We start from the raw sequence: 27,937 nt of genomic DNA on the forward strand, positions 1-27,937 counted from the left end.
GTGTAACTTTTTTGATGGAAGGTCGTCATCTCGCCTCTATGGAGATGCTATTGCTGAAAAGTCCTATTGTAGGACATTAAACAGCAGTTGACACTTGTGGGCCAAGTTACAGGTCAGATCTGTGGATATATGACCTTGCTCTCAATATGAATGCATGTTTTTCAAGACAAAATCTCCTGTGATTTGAATAAATACATGTTATACAAGTTTAATGCAATATTGTGGGGCATTTCAGGCAAAGGAGCAATTTCTCCATGGCTACAACAATGACGGACCCTCCCTCCAAAAAATTACACAATGCACCTTTAAGTATCTATTTACCTGTTATTATATGTTCCCCACTATTTCTATAATGTATGGAGTTTGTTTATACCTGCTTCATCTATACAAACACAATCACTGCAATTGATTCATATAGTTGTCGTTTAAATAGCAAGCCAGTGTAATAATCTCACCTCTTGGATACCCAGCGCACGTACTTGTGATTTCTCTCATAGTCAACTATGAAAAACATTTTTTTTCTCTGAATGAATAAGTAGGTGAGGAGATAATCTGTGGTTCATAATTTCAAAACCAATGATTAAAAATGTGGCCAAATTATTTTTCATTGATTTGCATATTCTTCCAACATTTTGCAGATACGCAGATACGCAGGTTGCATACAAAGGACATGCAAGACATGTTGTGGGGGATGACGTCATACAGCACAAGTCACATGGTGCTTGCAGCTGACCTCTTGACCTCTGAACTGCTTGTTTTTCTGTAGGTGAAGTTTGTCCTTGAGGCTGTTGAACTACCGCTGGGTCCACTGGTTATTGAAGCGCTTCTGTCTATTCCACTAATGTGAGAACTGCAAGTGTGAGACAAATGTGGGACATGCTAAAACATCACAAAATCTGAGCATGTTTTGGAAGAGTATAGTAAACTTGGCATGAGTGGTCCTGTATTGAAAATAATTATGTTTTAATTAGGGGTGTACAGAAATATTGATATTTCGTGATACTTGGTGATACAGTATCATTATCATGGACTGCTGTACCCATATATCGGTACATATAAGAGTATTTTTGGTATCTTTTACCACTACATTGGAGAAACAACACATCCACTCCATAAGAGGTTGTACCAACAGAGATGAGAGAGCAATAGTGGACTTCAGTCAATACATTTAACATATTCACTGTTTTATTGAGTAAAAAAGATTATTAATATTTCATATTAACTTTGCACAAGTAGTGATTTAACAAAGAAATACTGTTGCTAAAATGTATTTGGTTATTTAAAAACTGCAGTATATCACAGTATTTTGCAATATTGCATGCCCTTTATATGGGGAGTGCTCTAACCACTGGAAGGAAGAGTCCCATTTAGTGAGGGACTATAGAGCACATGTAGGGCAGTCATGCTGTGAGGTAACAATGCTAACCACTCTATCACTGAGACTCACTGTGTTGGTGACTCACTCAGTAATGCCACATCTGCCAGCTCATGTTTGTGTCCCCATCTGTGAGCTTGTTATCACGGAGCATAATTGAAGCAATCAAGACTTGATCAAATCATGAGGCGTGTCCCATTGGGGCGTCCTGCTGTTTCTCACCACTGGCAGCGCCTCAGGCTACTCACAGCAAGGGCACCTTCAGAGAGCGCCCCCTCCTGGCCCACCTCAGTGCCTCCCCTCACACATTGACACTAGAGACAGGCGTTGAGAGGTTTGCACAGCTGCTGTGGGCTCTGTCTGATCGCTTCAATTTATCCCTCAAATCCGCCTCTGTTTTCCTCACATCCTCCGCTGGTGCCAACTGCCACCAACTCGACCTGTGAAGTGGTGTGGGAAAGCTCAGCAGGGCACATGACAGGCTTCTACTTGTACTTGAGCGTTTAAAAAAAAGTGGTAATGGGATTGGCATCACATTTCCTTAATTTTCTTGAAACTAGAAGCACTTGGGAAGCATAAACGTCCACTAAAACATTAGTCACGTCAAAAAAGGTAATGCAGGGTTATCAACAACAGTTCAGGGGTAAATTCTGAATTGAAGTTTGAACCAAGCAATGTGTTAAATTTGACCCAGACCCATTTTTCCTAATTATATTCAAGATTAATATTTCAAAATTATATACCCATGTTGTAACGGAAAGGCTTGATACCACAATAATAATAAAAACACATTCTATTGTGCTGTATTGGGTGTAACTCAAAATCAGTTTCAGACCGTGTGGTCTGAAACTAGTCTGATATAGATCAAGACCATGCTAAAGCTATCCAGGAAAGGTCCATTATGTCCTGTTTATTTACCTGACTAGCCAGACCACACGCTTTGACAAAACAAAGATGGGTGGATCTGGAGCCATATCCTGTCTCCCTGATTTCAGATGGCATGATTGACAGGCGGATTAACCAATCAGACACTCGCATGCTCTATTCAGGTCAAAAACAAACATGTCTGCTTACACATAAAAAAGGCGAAAAAAACAACTGAGACTGAGAAACCGCATGGATTTTCCCAGAATCAACAATCGAAGCTCCCATCTGTTATTTATCTCAGGTTAAAGAAGTTCTATATTTTGTTCTGAATGTTAAGAGAATTTTCAAGAGGAGAGGTCTTCTGCATTTGACAAACACGTGCTACATATTAGCTGTTGCAGTTGGATCGTCTCAAGTTTGGACAGAGGTTTTTCCATGTTCTGTGGTTTGATTCCAGTCTCTTCTGGATTCAAAGAGAATGTAGAAGAGACTGGCCGGTCAGGCAACCTATTAGTGTTTTCAGTATTGATATTTTTTCAAGCGTTTGTCTAGTTTTAGTATTTATTATCTGGGTATCATTTTTTTGTTTTTGTTTTGACAGCCATACTGGATTTTTACTTTTTAAATGAACTCGTTAATAGAATCAAAACCATATAATACAAAGAATACCAAGTGAAAATGACATTGTGCATTATTCTCAAGTAATTTTTTTTTTCCAATATGAGCTGGGTGAGGGCGCTTCAGATGATTCATGCTTTACACATCTTGCAAAATGTGATTGCTTTTGACATGTTCACTTCTGGGACATTTAGCACCATCCGATCAAAGGGAGACTACAAATCGTTGCACTCATACTCTGTCACTATGAAGGTACCTGTACTTTACACCTTCCTGCCATGTTTTTCTCTGTATTTTAAACCTGGCCTTTTTGTTACTGCATCAACATAGCCACTGGCCTTCGTGTTCTCAAATTTTGGAATATGCCTCAAGCACCCTCTGTTTTTCTTCGCTTATCTCTCCATTATTTTTGTTGTACATGTTCCGAAAGCAGTGAACAGCCATGCTTGTCCAAAAGCTTGAAACATTTTCAGCAAACACAAACAGGATTAGAATGTGTGTAGACCTAATTGTTTCAGTAGTCATCTGTCAAGTTGTCTTGCGTAGACTACAAACCTAATTTTACTTTGCACATGACCTCAAAGCGGCATCAAACATTTCACATTATACTTTGACTCATAATTTGTCATAATATTTTTATATTTGTTAGCTTTATGGCTATAGTGTAAATATATAAATGAATAAATGTTAACTCTTAGTGATATTTTTGTGTTTTTTCAAGTGTGATATATTGCAGTAAATGTAGACAATAAACGATAATATTGAACCCAAACCATAAAGCAGAATTATACCCCAAAAAGTACTCTAAACTTACAAAATGGTAAAAAAAAAATATGAGCTGCAATAAATACTAGTAAATAATAGAACGCAACTCTTAAGTTAGTTTGTATCTATAATGAATCGTAAAAGTTCATAATTTCTTGTACAGCTCATTGTAGTACTGCAAAATTAAAGTCCACCACTAGTAAAAAGAAAAAGTACTCACAATAAATACTTACTCCCAAAATATAGTGTTCCATCTATCATACTGTAAATTAAACGATAAATTGTTATTATCGTGACAGGCGTAAATATGGGCTTTGATCCACATGAGGAACCAAAAGCATTTGCACCTAATTTAAAACCACTAAACAGGTTTTACAATCACAATAATATTTTCACGATGTTGTACAGAAGTAGAAAACTGAACTAGATGCAGCAGCAGTCATTTAATGCGTCTCCATCTTCCCCCCATAAAACCTGCCTGCTATGTGGACATTATGGGTGTGAGGAAGCAGAAGGAGCTATATTCTATTCTTGCTTTGGGCACCATTGCATAGGCCGGGCTGGGTGAACTGGGGATGCAGGGTAGTCCCACTAGGGAGCAGGTCCTTTACATCTCCACGGCTGGGCAGCTGTTATAGTGAAATTCCTCTCATTGGCCAAACAAGCCCGGGTGTACAGAGCTAGCATGCTGACATGTATTATTGAGTGTCAGGCGTTACATTATTTATGGACGCGTTTGTGTGCACTCAGCAGATATAAAGTTTTTCAATTCTGTTTGTTCATCACACATTCAGCTCATTCATGTCAGCACGCAGATGTCCATTGACTTAGGCTGAGGATTGAGCGTGCATATAAAGTGTGTTGCTTTGAAAGATGTCTAACATAATCTAATCTGCGTAAAGGAATACAATGTGGCCTATGTTTGACCACAGGCTGAGGATAAAGCTCATCATTGATCATTCACAGCCTGTACACTCCATGGTAAACACTGCACCACTGTTGAAGTCTTATTTTTGTGAGAGGAAATTAAAATGCGTGTGAATGACTGCTTTGAAAGAAAACATGCATCTGAATTACTACTGCAAACGGCCAAGCAAATAGAAATGTTCTTTGTGCTTAAACACACAGTGATTAAAAATAAGTTCCAGGTATTTGGTTAGTTTAAAGATGCACTAGGAAACTTTTCTGGTGGTGAGTCAGCCACCTTTGTCTCTGTGAAGATGTTACTTAAGTGGAATGTTAGATCATATGGCATTAAACTCATCTTGTGACCATTTAGAAAGATAAGTTTAATGCCATACTGTGAAACATTTTATGTAAAAGCAGTTACATATCCATGAAGACGAGCATGTGGCACATTCTCCACTTGTTAGTGCACCTTTTAGTACTCTCCATTTCCTGTGCTGTTCCATACACATGTTTTAGAGCAGTGTCCGAACTTTTTTCACTGCAGGTCACATATTGAAACATTCAAAGCAAAGGGCCACAGACCAGGGTCAGTACTGTGAGTCATTCACATTGGTTCTGAGCCGCTTTACCTCTGTACTCTGTAGGCTTGGAACATTCATTTTAGGTCTCTGTCACAGTGCAATGTGATGTTATTCAGGTTATAGTGGTAAAATCACTTAAATCTTTAGTAAAAAGTACTGCCTATGATCACTTGGTCCAGTTTAGCAGAAGCCATAAAAATTTGGCAATTTTTGACACTGCTGTTTTAGTAGATTTCAACCAAGAAATGTGTAAACAGCATCTTCTAATTGTGTGTTTAGTCACGTACAATGAACAATTATACTTTAGTTCTTTTATCAAATATGAAAAACGACTTGTTACTTTTGTCATAGCTCTCAACAACCTTGTGCTTTCTCTTTGAATGGACTTCAGAATGTAGCTTTCACATCATTCACTAGTTTTGTCCAGCGCCATGAATGAGCCCTCTTGATTGCTATGTATGTTCTCTAAAGTGGCTCCTGTGATCACGGTTGCCATGCGGCTATGTACAGGTGACAGAGGGAGCCCCAGAATGGACCAGTGCCATGTTTCTGCCTGAGATCCATCTGAGCTCATATGTGCCAGGATGAGAGTGATCCACACAGCCGTCCAAGGGGGAGAGCCAGGACACTACACTGCTAAATGGTTGCCTGGATTCACACACTACAGCTATTCATGACAAGCTGCAGACCATAACTATAATACTTTGATGAAAATTATTATGCTATATAATTAGAGTACTTTCAGGCATTACATTACCTTTTTCATTAATTACAAAAGCACCCTACAAAAAGTTTTCAAACTCAGTTGTTCATTCTGTACTCTCTACTCTTGATGGATGTAATAAAGCCTGTCAAGATAATTACTATACCTACTTATACATCAAAACTGGAACAATATTTGGGAATATTTATTGTGTTTACATTTTTTTTGCAATAGTGGGGAGATTTTAGCCATTTTTCCATACCATTATAAGATTTGAGTCTATTTAATAGAGACTAATTATTATTGGATCCTTCTGCTGTTTATTTGTTGCAGCTCAGGCCTTTTAATGATGCTGTATACATAAAAAAAATATACTGGGAATATCCTTTTGTGTAAGTGGTATAAAGTAGTTTCAGTATTGTCATTTATTATCTCTGTAGTCAAAATTTGTTATCGTGACAGGCCTATATGTAATCAATAAAACCGATTACAAATGAGGATTCAAAAAGTGAGAGTAAATGTATCACAAAAGAGCAGAAAATCATTTTGTACCTTTTGTTACTTCACTGATTACGCTGGAAGTTTTTTTCTCTATCTTTTCAATCAGCTCTTCTGCAGCCTTTTTCAGCAGTTAACAGTTATAATAGACAACATCCAATGCACCATCTCCCACCTACACATAACTTGTGCTGTGTGCGCTGCATCCTGTCTCATCTCGTTTTTGTGGAGTATTTTGACTTCACATTGGGGGGTATGTAAGTGCAGTCAGTGTGGACCCTCAAGGTGTCAGCTCAGTGCAGAAGGGGTGCATGCTGAATTTTAATTGGCGGAGACACACATGCGTAAAGCACTTGTGTCGAGTGGATTGGAGATAGTGTTTTGTATTGTGTGAAGTTGCCCTATTTGCATATTAGGCTTTGATCATAAGATCTTTTGTCTTGCTGTTATATACCTATTTTGGTCTTATATTTTTATGCAGTCACACTTAAAGTTCACAGATGTTTTTCATTATGAAGCTTTTTTGTTTTGGTGTATTTTTTTTAACAAGTAACAAGTACTATTTCTAATTTCAGAAGTGGTCTAAGGGAGTGTAACATCACCCATAGCGTTCAGCTCCAGTCAAGTGACGCTCACGACGCTAGCAGTTATAGGAGTGAATTTTGAGCCGAGTTCCATAATAGGATTTTATTTGAGGACAAAATAACTAAACAAAAACACCAGGATCATGTAGAGCAGATTACTACAAACATTTTAAGACCAAAATGGCAAGACTCACTGCAGCAGATACAGAGAGGGGGACAGTTTTTCAATGTAAAGTCATTTGGAACCATAGTTGATGGAGCTGGAACCGCGCTCATGCTCACTTCCTATTTGGAATATGAAGACTAGTGGGTTAGCTATGTCCGTCTATATCTATCTATCTATCTATACAGTGTGGGATTGCAAGGAAGATTAAGTTTTTTGGTACAAATAGCTTTTTATGAATTCTGCCTTATATCTCCATGCCAACACAAATTATTTTAGCTTTTAAATAAATCTATGAACTTTGAATAATCCTTTACAAAGGAGAGGTCAAAACACACTAGCGGCAGCCATCTTGGAAAGGTCTTGAGTGTCCTTTTCTCTTGTTTGTCTCTTGTCCGTTGAGAGCCCCATTAGCTGTTCTTTCCTGCATATATCTGTACTCTTCTGATTTGAACCGGCTGCTGGAAAGCTTTGCACCTATGTTGTCTTGTGTTTCTATTGGGCACCACGTTCTGCCAACTTCACTGATTTTTCACTGTTTTTTATGTTTGCAGCTGTTTGTTTACGTCCAACAGAATAAGTCCAATTTAATGGGATTTTCTCCACTGACAGATTGCCTCATTATTTCAGACTTTCACTGCAGCTACTCTTCCATTGTTTTTGAGCACCAGACGTATGCTGTTTAGTTGCATTAACCGCATTTTGCAGACGGGACTGTGTTTAGTGGTGCTGCTTTGGGAGAATCACCTTGGCTCGCGGTGGAGGCTTAGGCTATGAATTTTACATTACCTAATGATGAAGTCTCGGTGTTGCTAAAACCGATTCTCATTGTGTTGTAAGCTGTATTCGCTGCTTCTAGTTTTTCTTATTTCTTACAACGAGGCAGTGAATAATATTGGATGCATGTCTTTAGGATATGGACAGAAAAAGTTGTATCAAGGTCTTACAAATTCACAGATGACACAGGCAAATGTAGATATTCAGTACTAATTAGAATTCAATCTGCATTCTGAGTTGTTCTGAGATGTTCTGTGAGTAGTCAGAACTTTAAAAGTGCACATCATAACTTTTCTGGTGGAGGGTCTGCCACCTGCTTGTTTCTATGGAGATATTATAGCATTGCATGGAATGTTCCACAGTATGCATTAAACATATCTGTCTCCATGGAGACAAGAAGCTGACACCACAAGGCCAAGTTAGATCTGTTTGGAGGCAACCCACTCACATTTAGAATCATAGACTGTATATATGAGTGGACACAGCTAACGCAGTAGCTGCCGCGTGCCATATAGGAAGTTCGCCAGGAGGCTCTTCCGGCTCCTTCTGACTCCTTCTGACTCTGGCTCCAGTTGACTTACATTAGGATCTTGTCGCCCCTCTCTCTGTAACTGCTGCTGTGAGGCTTGTCATTTTGGTCTTAAAATGTTCGTATTAACCCACTCTACATGATCCTGGATTTTTTTTTGGCTATTTTGGCCATCAAAAAAATCCTATTTATAACATAGATCCTGGCTCAGATTTGCTCCTGTAACCTTGGCATCATGAGCCTCATTTGAGTGGAGCTGAATGCTATGGGTGACGTCACACTCGATTAGTCCACTTTTTTATACAGTCTATGTTTAGAATACATGTTTTTAAGGAATTTTTTAGCAATAAAAAGATCTGTAATTAATAACTGTATGATATCCAACAGTTTCAATTGATGCAACAATATATCTGACTGTGGGTATTGATTGAAGGTAGATGGTGGACTCTTCACCAGAAAAGTTACATAGTGCACCTTTTAAAGTTCTTACTACTCATAGAACACAGTAGAATCTGAAAATGGGTTTATGCTCATATACAAAATCTTGAAATGTATAGAAAGTATTGAGGAACAAGAATTTTGACAAAAACTGATAGAACCTAGATAGAACCTTTTATAGTGCTAAGACACATTCAGATTTTATCCCTTGAAAGTACAATTTTGTTGTTTCCTCCCTTTTAGTTAGTACACAGTAAAGCTATCTGTTAGATAACTGTGTGCATTCCTACCAGAAGATGCTGTATCAAGTGATTTGGCCCTCAGCATAATAGGCCCTTGACCTGCTGTGTAGTGAGGGCTTAGCAGCTTCATTGTGCTGCCGTACGAGTGAGTAAATGCCCCATTAGGATTCATTAAAGCCAGCAGTTTGGCATATTGTCCCGGGTGCAGTGAGGCGCACCAGTGGAGGCCCCCGTGTACCCCTGCCACGTGTCAGTCCCCACCCCTTTCTATGTAACACACAATGGAATTACATATACCTCATTTTGTAATCACTGGTCAATTGCCACAGACTTGTCTTCTTGACTCATCACTGCGACCTTCCCCCCTTCGGGTCTGTCCGTCTCTCGGGATATGGCACAGTGACCAATGACATCGCAGCACAGCCGTTACCATGGCGATAGGTGACAGTGGGAAGCACCACCCAAGATGAATGGGCTATAAAGTAGGAAAGGGCTTGCAAAAAGAGTCTAGCTATTCAAAAGACTAGATGTGTAGACCAATTCTTGAACAAGAAGTGGACTTTGCAGGTATTTTTCACACCCTGACGATTTGATGTTCGCTGTAGTAAGTGATTCTTCTTTCTTGCATTTTTATAGCACAGTTGGAAACATAATAGAAAAATCAAGACGCAGACAGCTTCCTTATTCACAAACCTGCAAATGGAAAAGTGTAATTTTCCTCCCATTTCTTCTGTCAATTGTGTCACTGAAACCTTTTCTTTTATAGAGCAGGCCTTTGTGCTGAATCACCAGAAATTGTTGTCAGGGCAAATCACCAGGGCGTCCTAAACAGCCCCCTACGCTTCCAGCTCAGGAAAGCTTTTGTTCAGATCAGCATGGTGCCAAAAGGGCTTTGACAAATATGACAATTATTCAGATTATGAATTGATTTTTGTACAAAACTTTTGTACCAGTCTCTCAAGTTGGCAGGCATCTGTCTAGTGTCTTGTTATTCTGCTATCATCTCTGTTTCTTCTGAACATGATTTTAGTTGAGTTGTTTTATGGGGCCTCTAGAGGAAAGGCTGTACTATTCTCACTGGAGCTGGGCTGTCAAATGTAATCTTGCCGTAGCTGTGAATATAAAGCCCTCACTGTCAGAGGCAGGTTCGGCAACTGTCTGAGCTCTGGTGTGGTCACAGACTAAGAGCAGTCAAATGATGGAGGCTACATGGGACTAAATAGCACCAAATATTCTTGTTATTTATTCCATTCATAAATGACATAAATACATGACTGCAGGATTTTTGATTTGATTCTTCCTAGCATCTAGGATTCTGTTCACAGGCATTTTAACGCATCTGGAGCATTATGTAGCCATATTTATGAAGATTGTAGAGGTTTAAACCATTGGATTATCATTTTATTTTTCAGTAGGATGATAAGACATTTTCTTGTTGTTGTTTTTTTTTCATACAAAAAGATTTTAGCTGTAAGGGATTGAATAAGTAATATAGATATCCATGACTAGGAATACACCAATCCAGCTTTTTCATTCTCAATACTGATTTTGATACTGTAGCTTTTAGTATCTGCCGATTGCTTATATCAACTGACACCAGTGCAGGGTCTGAGAACAGCATTTATTTCTTTTAATAAAAATAAAATAAGACAAAACTGATACAAATGCTTTATGCAGCTGCTATTTTTATTCCATTATTTTTTCCATTATTTATTCAACGAGCCAAAGAACAGCTTTGTGTAAATAAAAGTTCAAACATGATGAGACTTTCTGGGCTGACTACAACCAGCAAATAGTCTGATTACATCAATTTAATAGGTCTAAACCGAATACTGGCCGAATCGATATTTCAAAGCCAATATTCGATCCAGCAAATTTTTCAGTATCTGCACTTAAATCCAAAATCGGTGGGTCCCTATCTATAACTTATTATCAACACTAAGAAAGTGCTAGTGTTTGTCAGGTTTTTCTATAGCAGCAATATCTGATGTAGCTGCATCTGCATGTCCTTGGCTGTCTACTTTGCTCTGCTAAGTTTTAACCCAGGTTGTTCTTGGCCTGATCTATATAGCACACCTCTGCTTCCCCTCTGCTCCCCTCTACCCCATCTGCTCCATCTGCTATCATTCTTACGGTGGCAACTTAATCTCTCATAAGTTTTTATCTCTCTCTTTAGACAAGGTTGTCCCACTGTGATCTTGAGCTGCCTCTTTATGGCCTGCTGTAGGTAACTGGAAGGAGGACAACACATTCCTGGAAGTTGAGGAAGACCAGGACCTCTGAAGAGAAAGAGGAGTCTTGTAGATCAATTAGTCATTCCTGTGTACAGTGCGTGGATATGACTACATGCTTTTGTTATCTGTTTGTATTGGGATGGACAATATTATAATATCGAATTGTGATCTAATCCTGTGACATTCAGCCAATGAAGAAGCCATTACATTTTTAATTTGTCTATCAAAATACTTCTTTTGTTTTCTCACTGTTCCTTTTGGCCTGTTGTTATCATGCTATGAATGAGGCTCAACAGTGACCGCTCACTATGGTTTCAGAAGATTTTCCATTCATATTTCCCATAGTCTTTTCAAAATAATCAAATACTTAAGAGTTCAAAGATATCATGGAGGCAGCTTCGTGGTAAGTAATATCCATAATGCAGTTGTTTTAAATGCAAAAATGCCACTTAAAACACAAGATTCTGATAAATGTTTTTATAATTTGCAGTTTATAAAGTTTCAGTGCTCATTAGTTAACACATAGCTGATTATCCCTGAGCAAGCTTTTAAACTTTTAATATTATTGTGTTTTTTTTTGTTGTTATTGTTTTTTTGTTTTTTTTTTTTTTTCAGAAAGTCTATGGGAAAAATGAACGAGACATTTATTTCTGGAACTGAGGGGTGGGCGGTCATTGCGGTTGAGCTCCATAAGTGACAGGTGGATTCAACCAACTGCATTGAAGTTTGAACTCTCAGAAGAAGCAGATGGCTCAGTAACCTGTTGACAGCAAAATAAAGCTATTATGCATACAGTAATCATGCTAAAATTTAGATCTAGAAAATTATGTTTACCAGCCTCCACACTCAAATTCATTCTCACCATATGGTTACTTTGTCCGTCTTAATTTTCTTTCTGTCTTTATCATTACTATACATCTTGGGTTGTCTCTGAATAGGTTAATACTGTAGCTTTTAGTGGTGGGCTGTGGAAAATGTCAGGACAACATACGGGGTCTAGAGGTGGTCTTAATCTGGAAGGCAGGAGGACTAGAGCGTTTTCATGTGGGCGGTAAGGAAAATAAAAGGACTCTTTAAAGAGCTCTGTCATTTGAAAGGTGAGCCTGGTGTTTAGGTTTGTGTCACTGCAGCATCGCCCACACCACACATTCAAAGACTTTAACAGCAGCAGCCCAGAGGAGCACATCCTTATTATAACCTTCTATGGCCTTGTATCATGCGGAGTTAAACTGGACTTCAGCATGACATAACCAATTTTACTCGCGTGTTTCGTTTATTTAGTGTTGAAAAAGACACAATGTATACCAGTTCAAGTTGTGATCTCTAATAACGGGATTAAATATTTTACATTTGCCAACGTCATGCTATTTTCTGATATCTGACCATGTTGTTTCCTCATCACAAACATACCTGGAGTGGTGTTTTATTTACACATGTTTAACACACAAACCACAAATATGTAGACACTTAACACTCTGTTCCAGCTTGTGATATCAAGTGGTAATACAGAAAGTGCTCCACTAAACTCCATACACTTTCAGTAGAATCATTTGAATAATTTCAGACCTGGAATTGCTCATCTCTAGTGAACAAAATATAAAAGTTAACTTATTAACTTGAAAACTACCACTTCATGACATCACAAAGTGTAACAGAGCATTTTGAGCTTTGGAGATGTAGACATACTAATGAACCAGGTTTACTCAAATGTGTGTATGAATGAAATAAAACAACTGTGGGTATGTTTTTGATGAGGATGGATAAAAACTCATTTTACATAATAAAGGATCTTTAAAATAAATTTAATCTTATTAACCCTTTTAAAATTTGTTTTAAGTTAATATGATGAGCAAATTCAGGCTAAAGAGTCAGGCTTACTGTACTACTGGTTCAATGGTTTCAGCACAACACATACAACAACTTTGCTGCTAAACTAGAATAAGATTCAGGCTTTTTTTTTTTTTTTTATAGCAGTTACTTTGACAGACTTATATTTGGCTGTTCCCTTTTTCATATTGGCGCTGCAGAACAATTGCAAGGAGGTTTTATAGATATCTATGATGGATGCTCTTTGTCATAGCCACATTATTACTGTAGTGGGCATAAGGGTGAAGTGTGTGTGAACTCAGGGGCAACATAACGTCGTGACTTTATTCTTCTGTCTACTGGATGGAAGGTTAAAGTTGTGCCCTGTGCTACCACATTACATTATAACTAAATGTATTTGTTTGTTTTTTGAATTAAATGTTTTACTCTAATTTAGTGTAATTTAGTAATAAGCATATTATGTTGGCTGTAGTCATGACAGCATTTGCTTGGCTTGTAGTGCAGGATTCACACACATGCACGCTGCAGCGCTAATGGCATTAGCATTAGCATTAGCATAGCCGGGTGGGCAGACAAAGTGCTGAGCAGCGATAAGAAGCTGTGAATGATCAAAAAGACCCGTGATACACATGCGGCTACATGGCTGTTGGCAATGTCAAAAGGTTTTGGTGCATTTTATGTCACACTTCTTTGGAATCGAGCAAAATTATACCTCTGACCTGAGCTACCCCTTCAAATGACCTTTTTACCCTGCTTATTTCATGGGTTAGCTTAAATGTGAAATGTGACGTGCCCTTTTGTCATAGTATTTAAATATTATGATGTGTATTGCTTGAGAAGAGTAGACAACATAATCACATGAATTGAAAATGGCTTCTTCTAATTATAACTCAATGTTTATTTGTGAGTGCTCGCCCAGAAGACATGCTAACTACTAAGGTAATGCAGGATAATGCAGGATAATGATCTGATCAGACGTGCTGCTCTCAGCCTGTTATATTCTCATTAGTCAAGATGAAGACCATGTACTGGACAATTAGCACAAGTGTTCATTCAGTTACTTAAGATACCTCATTAAGACTACATGCAAATTACATTGTCTAGAAAAAGAGGCTTCATGACAAAAGCCTTACAAATAAAGCTAAAAGAACAGCACTGATTGTATTTTCCTCTTTTGTGTCTCTCTTCAGGTAGCGTGGCCGCAGAAGGATGCCTCTGGTGAAGCGCACCATTGAGCCCAGGCACCTGTGCCACACGGTGCTGCCCAGAAACATCAAGAATGAGCTGGAGTGTGTGACCAACATCTCCCTGGCCAATGTCATCCGCCAGCTCAGCAGCCTCAGTCAGTAAAAGCCATCACATAATGGTGCACATGGGGTTTAATCTGCTAGCACAGTGGGTCAGCTTCTTCATTAGGGATAGTATGTCTTAACAAAAATTGCAGGCTGCTGTTACGTACACATTGAGTGTTCAAAAACGGATATCTCCATTTTGAAAAATTGCCAAATGTTTGTTTTTCTTTTTGTTAGCATCTTCTAGAGATATTATCAATGACAATAATGTATAGTGGATTTTATCAAGGATGAATGGAAGAATAGAATAATATTTTGATAGCAGTAGTACAGCCCTTTGGCTTTTTGGAAATACAATTAATGACATCCACTTTTCATTCTTTTGACACAATAAAGCACTAAGAACCACTACAGTGTCTAATTATATACAAGATTATTGCATTATCATCATATTTTAACATAATTTGTTTTGCTTCATGAATTATATTTTATTTCATAGCATCTGATATGGCACAGAAAATAGCCTCAAATCTCAATAACTATTACACTCATGTCTTATTAGCAATTGTCGGAAAATACACACACCGTAATCTGTCTTCAAACTATTCTGCAGATTTTCACTCCATGTGATTCCTGCATTTCCTGAATTCTACTTTTTTTTTTTTCGCCACAACACAAAGCACAAAGGCTCACTCAGCACCATGTCTGTTTGTTGTGTTTGCTTCAGGTAAATATGCAGAGGACTTGTTTGGAGAGCTTTTTAACGAGGCCCACTCCTTCTCGTTCCGGGTCAACTCTCTCCAGGAGCGTGTGGACCGCCTCTCCATCAGCGTCACACAGCTGGACCCCAAAGAAGAAGAATGTAAGCGCATCTCCTATACACTTTATAACTCTACGTGTGTGTGGGGGACAGAGCTCGCCATGCCTGCCCCCTCCAGTGTTAATGGCTGTTATTAGAGGAACAGGCAGCTAGGAGATGGTGTCATTTTTCATCCCTGTAGTACAAACCACAGCCTCTATTAGAAACATTGTGCTGGAGTTTCACTTGAGCTTTTTTTCCTTTTGTTGGAGGAAATTGGATCCAGGCTTGGACTGTATCCATAGCGATACAATGAGAACGGAATGATGCTCTGGACTGTCAGGTATAGCCCGCTTAATCCCTGTGGGAGTGTATGGACTGAGGATAGGGTAACTGTCTGCAAAGTCAAAGTAGAGGGGAATCACAGAGGTGTAATGCCACGCTCCGAGGCGCTGTATCGATTTCCCATGAGCCACCGGGGTGTTTACGGCACGGCTAGTCTAACGGCTTCCCTGTCATTGCGAGACACTAAAACATTCAGTACCCCACATGACAATGCCTCTGGATACAAGCAGGTTTTCAGGAGGTGTCTTTTTATAAGCTAGTACATTTTTACTAGTTTTGAGAGAATAAGTGTTGTGGCTGACAGTAGACTATAGCCTGATATATAATAGAAAAGTGTATTCATTTTAGATTTCCCATTCATATATTGACAGATTAAGTGTAGAGTGTCATTTTCTATAATCTTGTCTTGTATATTAACAGGAAAACTGGCAGCCTATCCTGGTAGTATTCCCAGTAAAATGCCTCTAATGCAGATAATGCAGTTAGGGATGTACCAATTCAATACTGGTATCAGATATCATCTTCCAAATATTGGTTCAGCCCTTATCCTGGTTAATATAAATTGATGTAATAATAAGATTGTGTTTGGTTTAGAGAGTCTTATAGTGTTTGAATTTCAATTTGTACAAAGGTGTTCTGTCGTTACTTGAGTGATAATTAAACACATTTGGATCAGGTTTTGTCTTATTTTAATTTTGTTTTAAGGAAGTAAATACTAATTTTAGTCTCTGCACCGGTGTTGGTTGATATCTGGTATCAGCAGATGCTTAAATCCATAGTAATGGTATCAGAAATGAAAAAGCTGGATTCCCTCAATGCAGCTGAATGTATGTGCTTCTCCCCACTACAGTTGTATGTTGCAGTGAGGCCTGTTTGAAATTAAGGTAACATGAAAAAGATACCACACTGATTACAAAAATATTGGATCTTGTTGCAGAATTAATCATTTCCTAGATCCATTTTCATTTTCACCTGAATTCCTCTTGACCTGACATTACTTTAATACACAACACTATCCTGTAGCTTCCCCTAGCTCCACTCCCTGTGTATGTTGCACTAATGGCAAAATAATTGAGTCTAATCTAATTGTGGCAGTCTGTTTTGCAGCATGTGCGTGTCTCAGCTGCTCAGCCCCGCTCAGGTTGAAGGGCAAATGCTCACAAGGCTTATTATTGTAGTATGCAATTTTAGACTTACATACTGTGCACATGTTCAGAAGTCAGCACTGCCAGAATATCCCATTTTTTACTCCAAAAGGCAGGACTGCATAGAAAATAAAATGTGCTAATCATGGTATAAATAACCCAAAGAACTGCTCCAAAAATGTCATAATTCTGTCAACAAATTGCTTAAATCCCAAAACATAGAAATCTAAATACAGAAGCTCAGTGGAGAGGATAAGGCTTAATTTATACAATGAGTACATCCCATAATATTAATTTAGAGAGATGAGCATAGCACGAAAAGCAGCGGGTTTTGACAACCACAATTCTTTCGCTTACGTTGTTCGGGATTTATCATTTAAATAAACCATTTTCAGATCTATGCTATAATGTTGTTTCCTCATCACAAACGTAGCTGGAGTTGTGTTTTGCTTCAGTCACAAAAGTTTAACACAGAAATCCTGCATGTTTAGGCTGAATTCTCTCTCAAATGCAAAACACTCTGTTCCACCTTTTGAAGTCATGTGGTAATACAGGAAGTGCACCACTGTGTTTTTACTCCAGACACCTTCACTACAATCGTTTGGCAATTCCAGGTCTAAAATCATCCAATCTCTACTGAACAAAACGTAAAAGGAAGCTGTTAACTTGACATCTCAAGGGAGATTTTGAGGGGTGTAGACAGACTAATAATAAAGGGTTAGTCAAACAAAACTCCAAGTATATTTTTGAGGACGTAACAACATTCTAATATGACTAAAAGTCACAAGAGACAATTTTGTGTAATTCAGGACCTTTTTAAAAAAATCTTAACTACCGGTAGTCGCATTACTAAATATTTTTTGTAGTGTATTTCCTTACTGTTCCGGTTTACCCTTTAGGCCTGTGTTATGGCCTTGAACATGTGGATAAGGATCATCTGGAGAGCAGGAGGAGAAGGAAGGGAGGAAGGATGAGTGCGTCTAAAGGGGCACTGCAGCAAACTCACTGGACTGGAAAGGGATTGTACCGCAGCGTATTCTGGGCCAGCTTTGAATGGTCCACAATGCAGGTTTTCCATTGAGAGCGCACTGGACATTTCCCATATCATAACAGTCAAAAGTTGTGGATTTCATTGTTAAATCAACATGAATTGAGACCAGTTGAGGTAAATCAGGATTACATCAAGAATAAACCAAACCAAGGCCACAAGAAGAATAGAGTTTCTTGATTTCGATAAGGAATTGACTTGATACTCAAAACTGATTCCGATACCATGGTAATAATTTTTTCTAACTCTTTTTTTAGACAATACAATGAGATTCTTAACATCAAATAATAGCACTTTCTTTTATATTACTATGTGGTGTTATGGTTGCGTAATCCCTCAGTCATCCAGGTATGCTCCATAGTGGTCTCAAAATCATTTCAGAGCTATTCACGAAAGGTTCATTTCTGTCCTGTAAATATAACTTTTTCTGCTCGATGCCTGCTCGAGTAAGTATCTAGTTTCAGTATTAGTTTTATTATCAATTAATATCTGATTTTCTATAACCAAATGACGATTAAATTGGCTTCAAACCAGGATCAAACTAGAGTGTAAAAGTGTAACCTTAAAACTTAACTTACTACACAAATTATTCTCTGTGTATAACATTTTACATTTTACAAATCAGCTTTGAGTCATACACACAGACAGGCATACGGTACCATTAAAAACGGCCAATTAAGCATCAAAAGCACCCAACATGAAATAGTCTATCATTTAAAACCTTTCCTTTATACTTCACCAAATATTTATAAAGGCTCCAACATGCATTAGTCATTGAGTTCAAAGAGGTAAGACAAATTCACATTTTTGTTTCTACCTTACATCCTCAGGACCCATTATGTTTAAACCTCAAGTATACAACATGAGCGCTATAACCTTTTAGCGCAGCATTTCCCTCACATGGTAATTTCCATTGTGGTGTCTTTGGGTTGTTGAGCAGGAGAGGAGAGTGAGTGCGGGCAGAGTTGCTCCATAAATCAGGGGCTGCGGACGGATGGAGATAGGAGGAAGATGGGGGAGGATGGGGGTTGGTCAGAGTGGAGCCGATACTGTCCGCCCAATGTCTCCAAGCTTCACTGCTAAACCTCAATAAAGCTGTCCACTGCAATGGCAACAATATTACAAGTCCCAGTGTTCTGTTTGGATGTAATTGGAGCTCATTTGTTGAGCTCCAGTTAGAAATTACATGAGCCTTATGGTATGTCAACTTAGTATGTCTCTAAATCTTGTCTGAATGGTTCTCTAACATCTAACAATTTTCTTCCTTTTTATGCAAAATTGTATAAAAAATGTTGCTGTCCTTCATATTAATAGAAACACATTCCAAAATGTGTGCTTTACTTGAAGAAAAGAATAGATGTAAACCCTTGGCTAGTGAAAGAAAAGAAATAGTATTTTATTCACAAAAAAAAGTAAAATGATTGATAAAGTTATTAAGCTATTCACCAAGGTCATTTTATGTTCAACATGCATGTGACTGTAGTTAGTCAAGAGGGGATTAAATCATAGACTGTATATAAATGGACAGCTAACCCACTAGTCACCACATGCCGAATAAGAGGGCATGGGGGTGCTTCCAGCTCCATTGACTTCCAATTGATTTTACACTGAAAAACTATCACACTTCTCTCTGTAACTACTACAGTGAGCCTTGTCTTTTTGTTCTTAAAATGTTCATATTAACCCACTTTATGTGATAATGATGTTATTATTTTTGCTATTTCGTCTGTATATAACTTCCTATTCCTAATATGGAACTTGGCTCCAAATTTGCCCCTATAACCGTTCAATAGCCTCCTAAACTTCATTTGACTGGAGCTGAATAGTATGGGTGATCTCCCTTAGGCCACTTCTTTATACAGTCTATGGATTGAACCCAGAACTACGGGGAGGCTATCATTTCATCCCTTTGCTTAAGTGGATGTTCTGGTTCAAACAGGAAGGGCAGAACATTTCTCGAATGATCCGTGCTTTATCATGTGCTCTCGCTGAGGTCAGAGCTGCACTGTGCACCTTCAATCATCTCACCTTGTCCACTCTGTCCTTTTTATCCCTCTAAGGCCACCGTCCCCCACAGTGCCCTTTCACACACTGTCTCCTGACCTCTCTCCACCTCCTCTGATTGATCTGCTGCTTGGCTCTATCTTGTATGAGGATGCTATTTGTGTACTCTGGCCCTGTCACTGCGGCCAACCAAACTAATGGCCTATGGCCTTCTTTTAATAGCACCATTACAGCACTGCACTGACTGTGGGCCATCGTGATGGGTCACAGAACCAGGCGGATCACCCCGACCTCAAAACCATTTTTCATGTAGCCCATGCTCCTTTATTTTGTGTTTTAGTCTATCTATAATGTGAGCTTGGCCATTAAGGTTTTGCCCATATCATTTGTCTACCATAAAAATGAGCATAGGACTAGCCACAAGGAAAGGAAGGAGAGGGAGACACGTGATGATTCAGGGCTGCACCGGGGAAATATGGGCCAGTATTTGCATTTCAGAAGTGAGGGCTGCATGCAGAAAAATCTGACCTATGGTTTGTTCTGAGAAGGCACTGTGTTTCTAGTGAGGATGACTGAGAGGAATCAGACTATAGTTTTATGAAACTTTTGAGAACTTTTCTTGGCTTTGAGAAATTGAAAGTTTGATGAACATTTTGCAGCAATTAGTGCCATTGTCTTAGCAATTAAGACAATGGAACATAGGCTAAGGGAATGTGCAATTAATTATAACTAAAACTGCACATAGGCTTAGGGAATGTGCAATCAAAACTGCACATAGGCTTAGGGAATGTGCAATCAAAACTGCACATAGGCTTAGGGAATGTGCAGTAATTATAACTAAAACTGCACATAGGCTTAGGGAATGTGCAATAATTAATAGAACAGAAGAATGCAAGGGTTTGCCTGTTAAGGATAATTTAAGGGTCCTGTTGGTGCATCACTCGTGGTCATACTGGTCTCATATTTACTTTGTTTTATGGTGTTTGTTTATGTGCTGCTTTGTGTTGTGTTGTCCTGTTTTTTGATAAAACATGTTACCCCCTGTCCCAAGACAAATTTCTCCCATGGGAGACAATAAAGGATTATCTTATCTTATCTTATCTTAATAATTCAGTATAAAATATTCTGTTTGATCAATCAAGTTCTCAGAATGTTGCCCATAACAGGAAGTTGAACCCCATTATTGCACTATAAATTACAACTTCAAATGTATGGCTGTATGATTGTTATTTATTTTATACATTTTACAGAGCTAAATTCATAATGTCTGTGTTATTAGAAAGTGCAATCAGTAAGAAGTGTGTGTCTAAAGACATTTTACAACTTGAACTTTAAATTTTACAACTTACAGCTGCAGAATAAGTCTTTCTTACCTCCCTTTATTAGGGTGTTGAAATCTGTCTTTTACTATAGAACTGACTGGTGTTGCCGTCTGCCTCGATTACAGTCTCTGCACACACTGATGCACTAAATCAAATACATTTTGACACCATGCTCTGTCTCTGCTTCCTACTGGCTTATTAAAGGCTTGTAGATCTCTATGCCATAACACTGTTCTTCTCACAGCAACACTTCATTGCAACAGCTTCATAATCCGGAAACATGAAATAAGACCATGTATGATTTGTAAGAAAAACCTATCTACAAATGAGCTTGCAGCCAATAGATCATACAATTAACCTTTAATGTGCTGAAAGGTGCAAAGCTCTCTACTTTCTCTGAACCACATGTTTCGTCTGTGTTCTCATAAATCTGTGCTGTTCATTTGTAAATTGCTTTAAAGACTTCAAGAAAAATACTGACCTTTAGTTTTGACCTTCTCCAGTCAATCAATAACACAAATGTCACATGGGTTTCCTGAACCAATCAAAAACCATTGCTGCCCATTCAAATTACACTGCATGATGTTAAAGGGCCCAAGTTACGCTATTATTTTGATCTATGTTATAATGTTATTTCCTCATCAGAAACATACCTGGAGTAGTGCTTTGTTTCATTCACACATTAGCACAAACCCTGCATATTTAGGCTGTGCTCTTCTCTCAAATAGAAGACACTCCACCCTGTGTTCCACTTTGCGATATTGTGCAGTAATACAGGATGTGGAGGTCTACTGTGTTTTAAACTCTGTACACCTTAACTAGAATAATTTGGATGATTTCAAAAAAGGTAAAAGGTAGCTGTTAACTTGAAAACTACCACTTCATGAGATTACAGACTGGATCAGAGTATTTTGAACTTTGGAGATGTAGACTGTGGAGGATTAATAAAGGATTGCATGTGTGAATGAAACAAAACACAACTCCAGATATATTTTTGATAAGGTAACAATATTATAGCATGGCTTAAAGCTCAGAAGAGTCAATTTTGTGTAATATAAGACCTAACTGATACCTGTGCTATTTCAGTGCTATGCTTCTATTTAACAGCAGTGTATAAAGATGAGAAGTTTCTTTGGTTAGCTATACCCCCTTCTCCTCACTGCTCTGTGGGAAAGTTCATTTACATTTATCTCACAGGCTAATGTTTTGTGTGTTTTGACTGTTCCTCCTGGGTCATTAGGTTTGCTTCATTTTATCTGCCTTTTTTTTTTTTTTACACTTTTATTCCACCCAAATGTCGCATATAATCTTCTTTCTCTGCATTACTGTGCCCTAGTTGTGTCTGCTGAGTGTCATTACGCTTGTGTTTTATTTGTGTCCTTCACCATATCTCCTTACTAAGGCAAAACAACACTTCTGACCTGAATGCAGCTGGATTTTCACTATAGTCTGTGGAAGTCATTACCGCAAAAGAACATAAGGCTTGTGTATCAGAGGGAGGCAAAGTATGTTACCTTAATCAGTATTAGTAATGGAAAAAAGTGCTCAACTTACTACTATGTTTGTACCATTAGGCCTATACTACGTCTTCTACCTCCAACTACTACATTACATTTGTTCATATTATGGCAGTGCAAATAATAAAATTTTAACTCCAAAAAACTGTGTAATTGAAAAAAACAATTGATAAAATTCTGCTTTGAATAATTTGGAAAAGTGTTCTGCCCTCAAAACTTGCAGAACGATTACAAAATATGACATAACAATTCTAGTCTTCCTCTGATAAAATAATAATTCATTAAAGGGCTAACATTACGCTCTTTTCTGATCTTTGTTATAATGTTGTTTCCTCATCACAAACATACGTGGATTTCTGTTTTGTTTCATTCACACATTTAACACACAAACCATGCATATTTAGGCTGAGTTCTTCTCTCAAACAGAAAACACTCCATACCTCTTCTTCAGAATCATTTGGATAATTTCAGTCATGGCATTGCTAATCTGTATTGAACAAAAAAGGTAAAAGGTAGTTGTTAACTTGAAAACGTCCACTTCATGACATCACAAGGTGGAACAAAGCATTTTGAGCTTTGGAGATATGGACAGACTAATAATAAAAGATTACTCAAATGTGTGATTGAAACAAACTCAACTCCAGGTATGATTTGATTAGGTAACAACATTATAACGTGGCTTAAAACTCAAGAATAAATTTTGTCTCATATAGGACTTATAAACCTATATGTTACTTTTTGGACACAAGGCCATTGCTTAAAGGGACAGTTCGGAATTTAGGGCATAGGACCTCATTTCCTAGTGAGACAGAGTGTTGGAGACATGTGGAGACACTTTTTAAAATATTCCATCCAGTTGATAGAATAATTTTAGAAGTAAAACCAGCCTTGCATTTGAAGGATTTATGCCTGAGCAGCTGATAGAAAGTTTAGCAGTGGTGGACTGATATATGAGAAAATAGTCCCTCAATATGTGATGATTCATGTGATGCAAGGTTAGTTTTATTTCAGACATTATTCTATCAACACAGACATTTACGTCGACAGACTGGTGTAATAACAGATTTGCTTCAGGTGCTTTGTGGAGTAGGTAAGACTGTTTTTAGCAGCAGGCTAACTATGGCCATTGACATGCACTAGCCTAACACCAGCGACCTCTGCAAATAGAAGGACTGGATGGAATAAAAAAGTGTCTCCACACATCTTGCTCTGGCTTACAAGGAAATGAGGCCCTTTGTCCAAAATTCTGAACTGTCCCTTTAAGCAATGGCTTTGTCTTTGAGTGTCCAAAAAGTAATATATAGGTTTAGTACTTATTTAAATAATTATTTCAAAAATTTGAATTTCAATTATGAAATGTGAATATGAGTTTCCCTAATCAAGCAGCCCAACTACTACTTTTGCTGTCACTGTTACACCCCAAAAGAAAAAAATACATCTTGTAAAAATGCTGTTTACAGAACATACTGGAGTTCACATTTATCAAACATTATTTTTTAGCCTCATAGTTGTCACGTCTGTCTTCACAAACAAAACGCTATTACAGTAATTTCAACAAGACAGGTGACGTTTTCCCGGTTTCCCCTGAGCAGCAGTTAAGTGTATGCATTTGTCACCCTCTCATGTTTAATTCACATTCGCTTAACACCACATTTCTTCTTCTGAGGCTATGCTTTCACAGGCTAACATTAGTCTGTATTTCTGCTCCCAGCATTTTTTGCCACTACAGCCCATTTGAAACGCCATTGATTTTCTCATGTTATTCTCAAGCCTTGCAGAAAATGTCATCTGTTTGGGAGTGTGGCCTCTGATAGATGACCCCAGTGCTTATCTCCTCGTATGTGGCTAAGCTTGAAGGGAAATTGAAATGAGCCAGTTAGCCTAGCGTGGCAGAATGAGCTCATGAACATCAGAGGGTGTTCTAATGGTGTTTGTCGTATTAATGTTGAGTGATATATGACAATGACATAATATGGCAGGGTGATGAATTGTCTATACATGATACTATTACTATTTTTGCTTTAAATAGATAAATTAGTATATTGTTGGGGAAAACTGTCTATAAGCTATAAAAAGCTGGAAATTTTATTTAAAAGTTACATGAAAGTTATATTTTTTGGGCACTATGTATGTTTTTAAATTTCCATGGAGACAAACGGCACCAAGCCAAGTATTTTCTGTCAATAAGATTACCTAGAATTTAATAACTGAAAGACCATTCCAGGAAAAGCCAGCATTTCATGAAAAATCAAACTTTTGTTACATCCGAGAGAAAAAAGTACAGAGATCTTCCCTGTCCACAAATGGACAAAGCCTTACCTTCTGTACCAGCTGGTGCATGCCAAGATGGATTATCTTTGAGTTTGTGAATTCACAAATGTTGCAAGAATCCATGCTGTGCAAGGTTAAAGTGATGGATCCTCCACCAGAAAACCATAATGCACCGTTAAATCATCGCTCAACGTAGAATTTGTCTGATTGGCTCATATAAACTTAATTTAATTTTGTGTTTTTGCAGTGTCACTTCAGGACATCACCATGCGGAAGGCGTTTAGGAGCTCCACCATTCAGGACCAGCAGCTGTTTGAGCGCACGTCTCTGCCTGTACCAATGCAGGAGACCTACGAGACGTGTGAGCAGCCCCCACCCCTCCACATCCTCACCCCCTACAGGTCTGTATCATACTTGCCTCATTTTGGCCATTTATTTTCAACACTCTGGGACTTACAAGTAAAAAAGACTTGCTTATTTTTATCATATTACTCTGTGTATATGCAAAATTCAGTTGCATTTTGGATTGTTATACTCACACATATGGTGGTCAAGATGTAATATATGAATTTTATAATTTTTTGCTTAAATGTTTTTGCATAGGCTTGAGTTTTGACACAGTTATAGAGGAAGGTTAGGAAATTACATTGTCTTTCTAAGTGCATTTTTAATCATGATAATCAAATATTTAATGTAATGTTAATAAAAAATACATAATAAATATGTTGCAGTAGATGGGCAAATTATACACATATTTACTTTGCTCTGGTGTATTTTTTATGCATAAATAGCCTTAATAAATGGTGGAATTAATGTATGAGCTCATGTAAATACTCACAGATAATTGTAGCTACTCCATATGCCTTCATCTCACACATCTCAATTTTTCCAAGCACTGAGCTGAGGAAACCATAAAAGCTTTTCCCACTTTATTTCTTACCCGTTGTCATTTAGCCTGGGTGTTCTGAGAGACTGAGACACAGGTGAGTGCAGTGCTATTTAATCTACAGTGATGGTAATAATATTCTCTAAGGCTTGAACGTGCCCCTTAACCGCAGGAGAGGTAGCAGAGACCTGGACTTCCTCCTTTCCTCTTATTTTGGATTTGCTCAAGGCCAGAGCACACTTTGTTATTTACCAAGGGAGGGGGAAGGGGGGGGTCGAGTGGATAATTAAATGTAACTAAAAATCCATGGCCAGGCTCCAGGTCGGTTCCCACACACTGCTTCCTGCATTCGGAGGCTGGCTTGCCTTGAGCGTGTTCTGAGACAGTGATTCAGAGGACAGAGGGAGGCAGTAACAAAGTGGTTTCATAGTAATTATATTTGTAGCTTTGCAGTTGTTGTTTATCTTCCACACATTTTGAATCACGCTTTGTACTATACCACACTGCTTTTTGATAGTGAGGTTAGGTGACATTGTTTATTGCTGTTGTAAAGTTTAAAAATGTAATATAAAAACTATAAGTATTCGCCTAGTACAGGGATTGCAAACTTTTTTTCTCATCAAGGGCCACAAATCAAAACAGATAAAGTTAAGGGTCATAGACTGAGTACAGAGACATTCTGTGTATTTTTAATAGGTTAGAATGAGCCACAAGACCTTTATTCATGCTTAGATCCGCAATCTAAACATTTGATATATTTGCATTAACAAGATTTTCAAAAGCATGTGCTGGTACTGCTTAAGGTAATATGGGCCAATTCACCTTGAAGCTTGAGGGCCTAGAAAAATTTGTCTTCGTCATCATAGTTTGGACATGCCTGGCTTAAGACCTGTTCGCACGGGATTAGTATAACCTGTGGACCTTTGGTGATTTGTAATAATTGTGGAGGATGCCTGAGATTTTAATCCTGTGCAAATGCGTCATGTCTGTAAAAGTAAAGTAAAAATTCTGGCGCAAATTACCTACTATATTTCACCAAACACAGACATCCAGTGATAATACTAGTCCCATGCGAATCTGCATCTCATTGTTGTAATTACAAGCTTTTTCTATCTTTTTCTTTTCTTTCCACGTTCTTTTCTCTTTCAATCTTAGTGTCAGTGTCAGTAAAATAGAGTCATTTACGGACTTTGCTTATCCCATATGAATGTGCTGCAAGTAACACAGAGGTGGGGTGGTAATTAGCAAATTACCAGATGTCCCCAGGTTGCACTGGTCCCGTGCTTTAGTATTAGTAATATGGCAAAAGCTGTTAATAAAGTTTAGATCTGTTAAAACCTGTTCAGAAATGTTTTAGGATTCTTATTTTAATTTGGTGTATTTTAGTTTAATATCCTTTTAAAATGTGTGTAGTGAACGGAATGCTGATTTGAAAACAAGTATATTTGAAATCTGTTTAAGTGGTAACTGGGTATTGTTCCACAGTTTTGCAGCCTAAATTTTCTTCATGTATTTGTTTTATATGTTTTATGTGTTGCTTATTTATAGGTTTTCTTAGTTTCATCCTGTTTTTCTATGGTTACCTTGCCCTGTCTTCCCCCTACTCTCAGCCCAGACATATTGTGACTGTAAAGACTCTCCCATCATTCCTGATCCTATTGTTGAGTTCTATCTGCGAGCCTTTTGTTGTGCTGCATATCATTAAACTGTGTGCTCATTTCTTTTTGAAGCTGTTCCTTTTCATGTTCACTCCCCTCGCACTTGTCGGTGTCATCATCAAATAATTGCCTCCCACAAACGTAGAGGGAAAAAATGAGAAGCTAAGTTAGGATTTCACTTTATGTACAGAAGACATCAGTCATTTTAACTCTTTTGAGACAATACTGGAAATGGTCTTTGAAGTCATGACATCAACTTTATTGGAAACTATTTGTAGGAGTGCAGTCTTGAATTTGTGCCTTCATTAATATTAACGTTGGCTTGCATCTATAACACTTGATATGGACATGATTTTATTCTACTTCAAAGGTCCTATATTATGGAAAATTTGTTCTTGTGGGCTTTAAGTCATGTTATAATGTTGTTACCTCCTCAAAAACCCACCTGGAGTTGTGTTTTCTTTCATTCACACACGAGTAATCCTTTATTATTATTCTGTCTACATCGTCAAACCTGTGTTCCATTTTGTGATGTCATGT

At 38.0% G+C, this 27,937-nt stretch overlaps 1 protein-coding gene across 2 annotated transcripts in view; it reads left to right on the forward strand.

Annotated features, from left to right (window-relative positions):
* The window catches only part of wasf1 (WASP family member 1), a 53,439-nt gene that overhangs the window by 11,025 nt on the left and 14,477 nt on the right, over positions 1–27,937 (forward strand). The window contains exons 1-4 of one of the 2 annotated variants that reach the window (XM_055149465.1): positions 13,678–13,772; positions 14,301–14,452; positions 15,130–15,264; positions 25,101–25,254. In XM_055149465.1, the coding sequence (XP_055005440.1) occupies positions 14,320–14,452; positions 15,130–15,264; positions 25,101–25,254 (422 nt within the window). In that variant the 5' untranslated portion in view covers positions 13,678–13,772; positions 14,301–14,319. Of the gene's footprint in view, positions 1–13,677; positions 13,773–14,300; positions 14,453–15,129; positions 15,265–25,100; positions 25,255–27,937 lie in introns of those variants that run through there. The other variant, XM_020917628.2, reaches the window with a different exon arrangement.

This window comes from Boleophthalmus pectinirostris, unplaced genomic scaffold, assembly GCF_026225935.1.
Source record: "Boleophthalmus pectinirostris isolate CB_2022bp ecotype Guang Dong unplaced genomic scaffold, ASM2622593v1 HiC_scaffold_13, whole genome shotgun sequence".
NCBI lineage: Eukaryota > Metazoa > Chordata > Actinopteri > Gobiiformes > Gobiidae > Boleophthalmus > Boleophthalmus pectinirostris.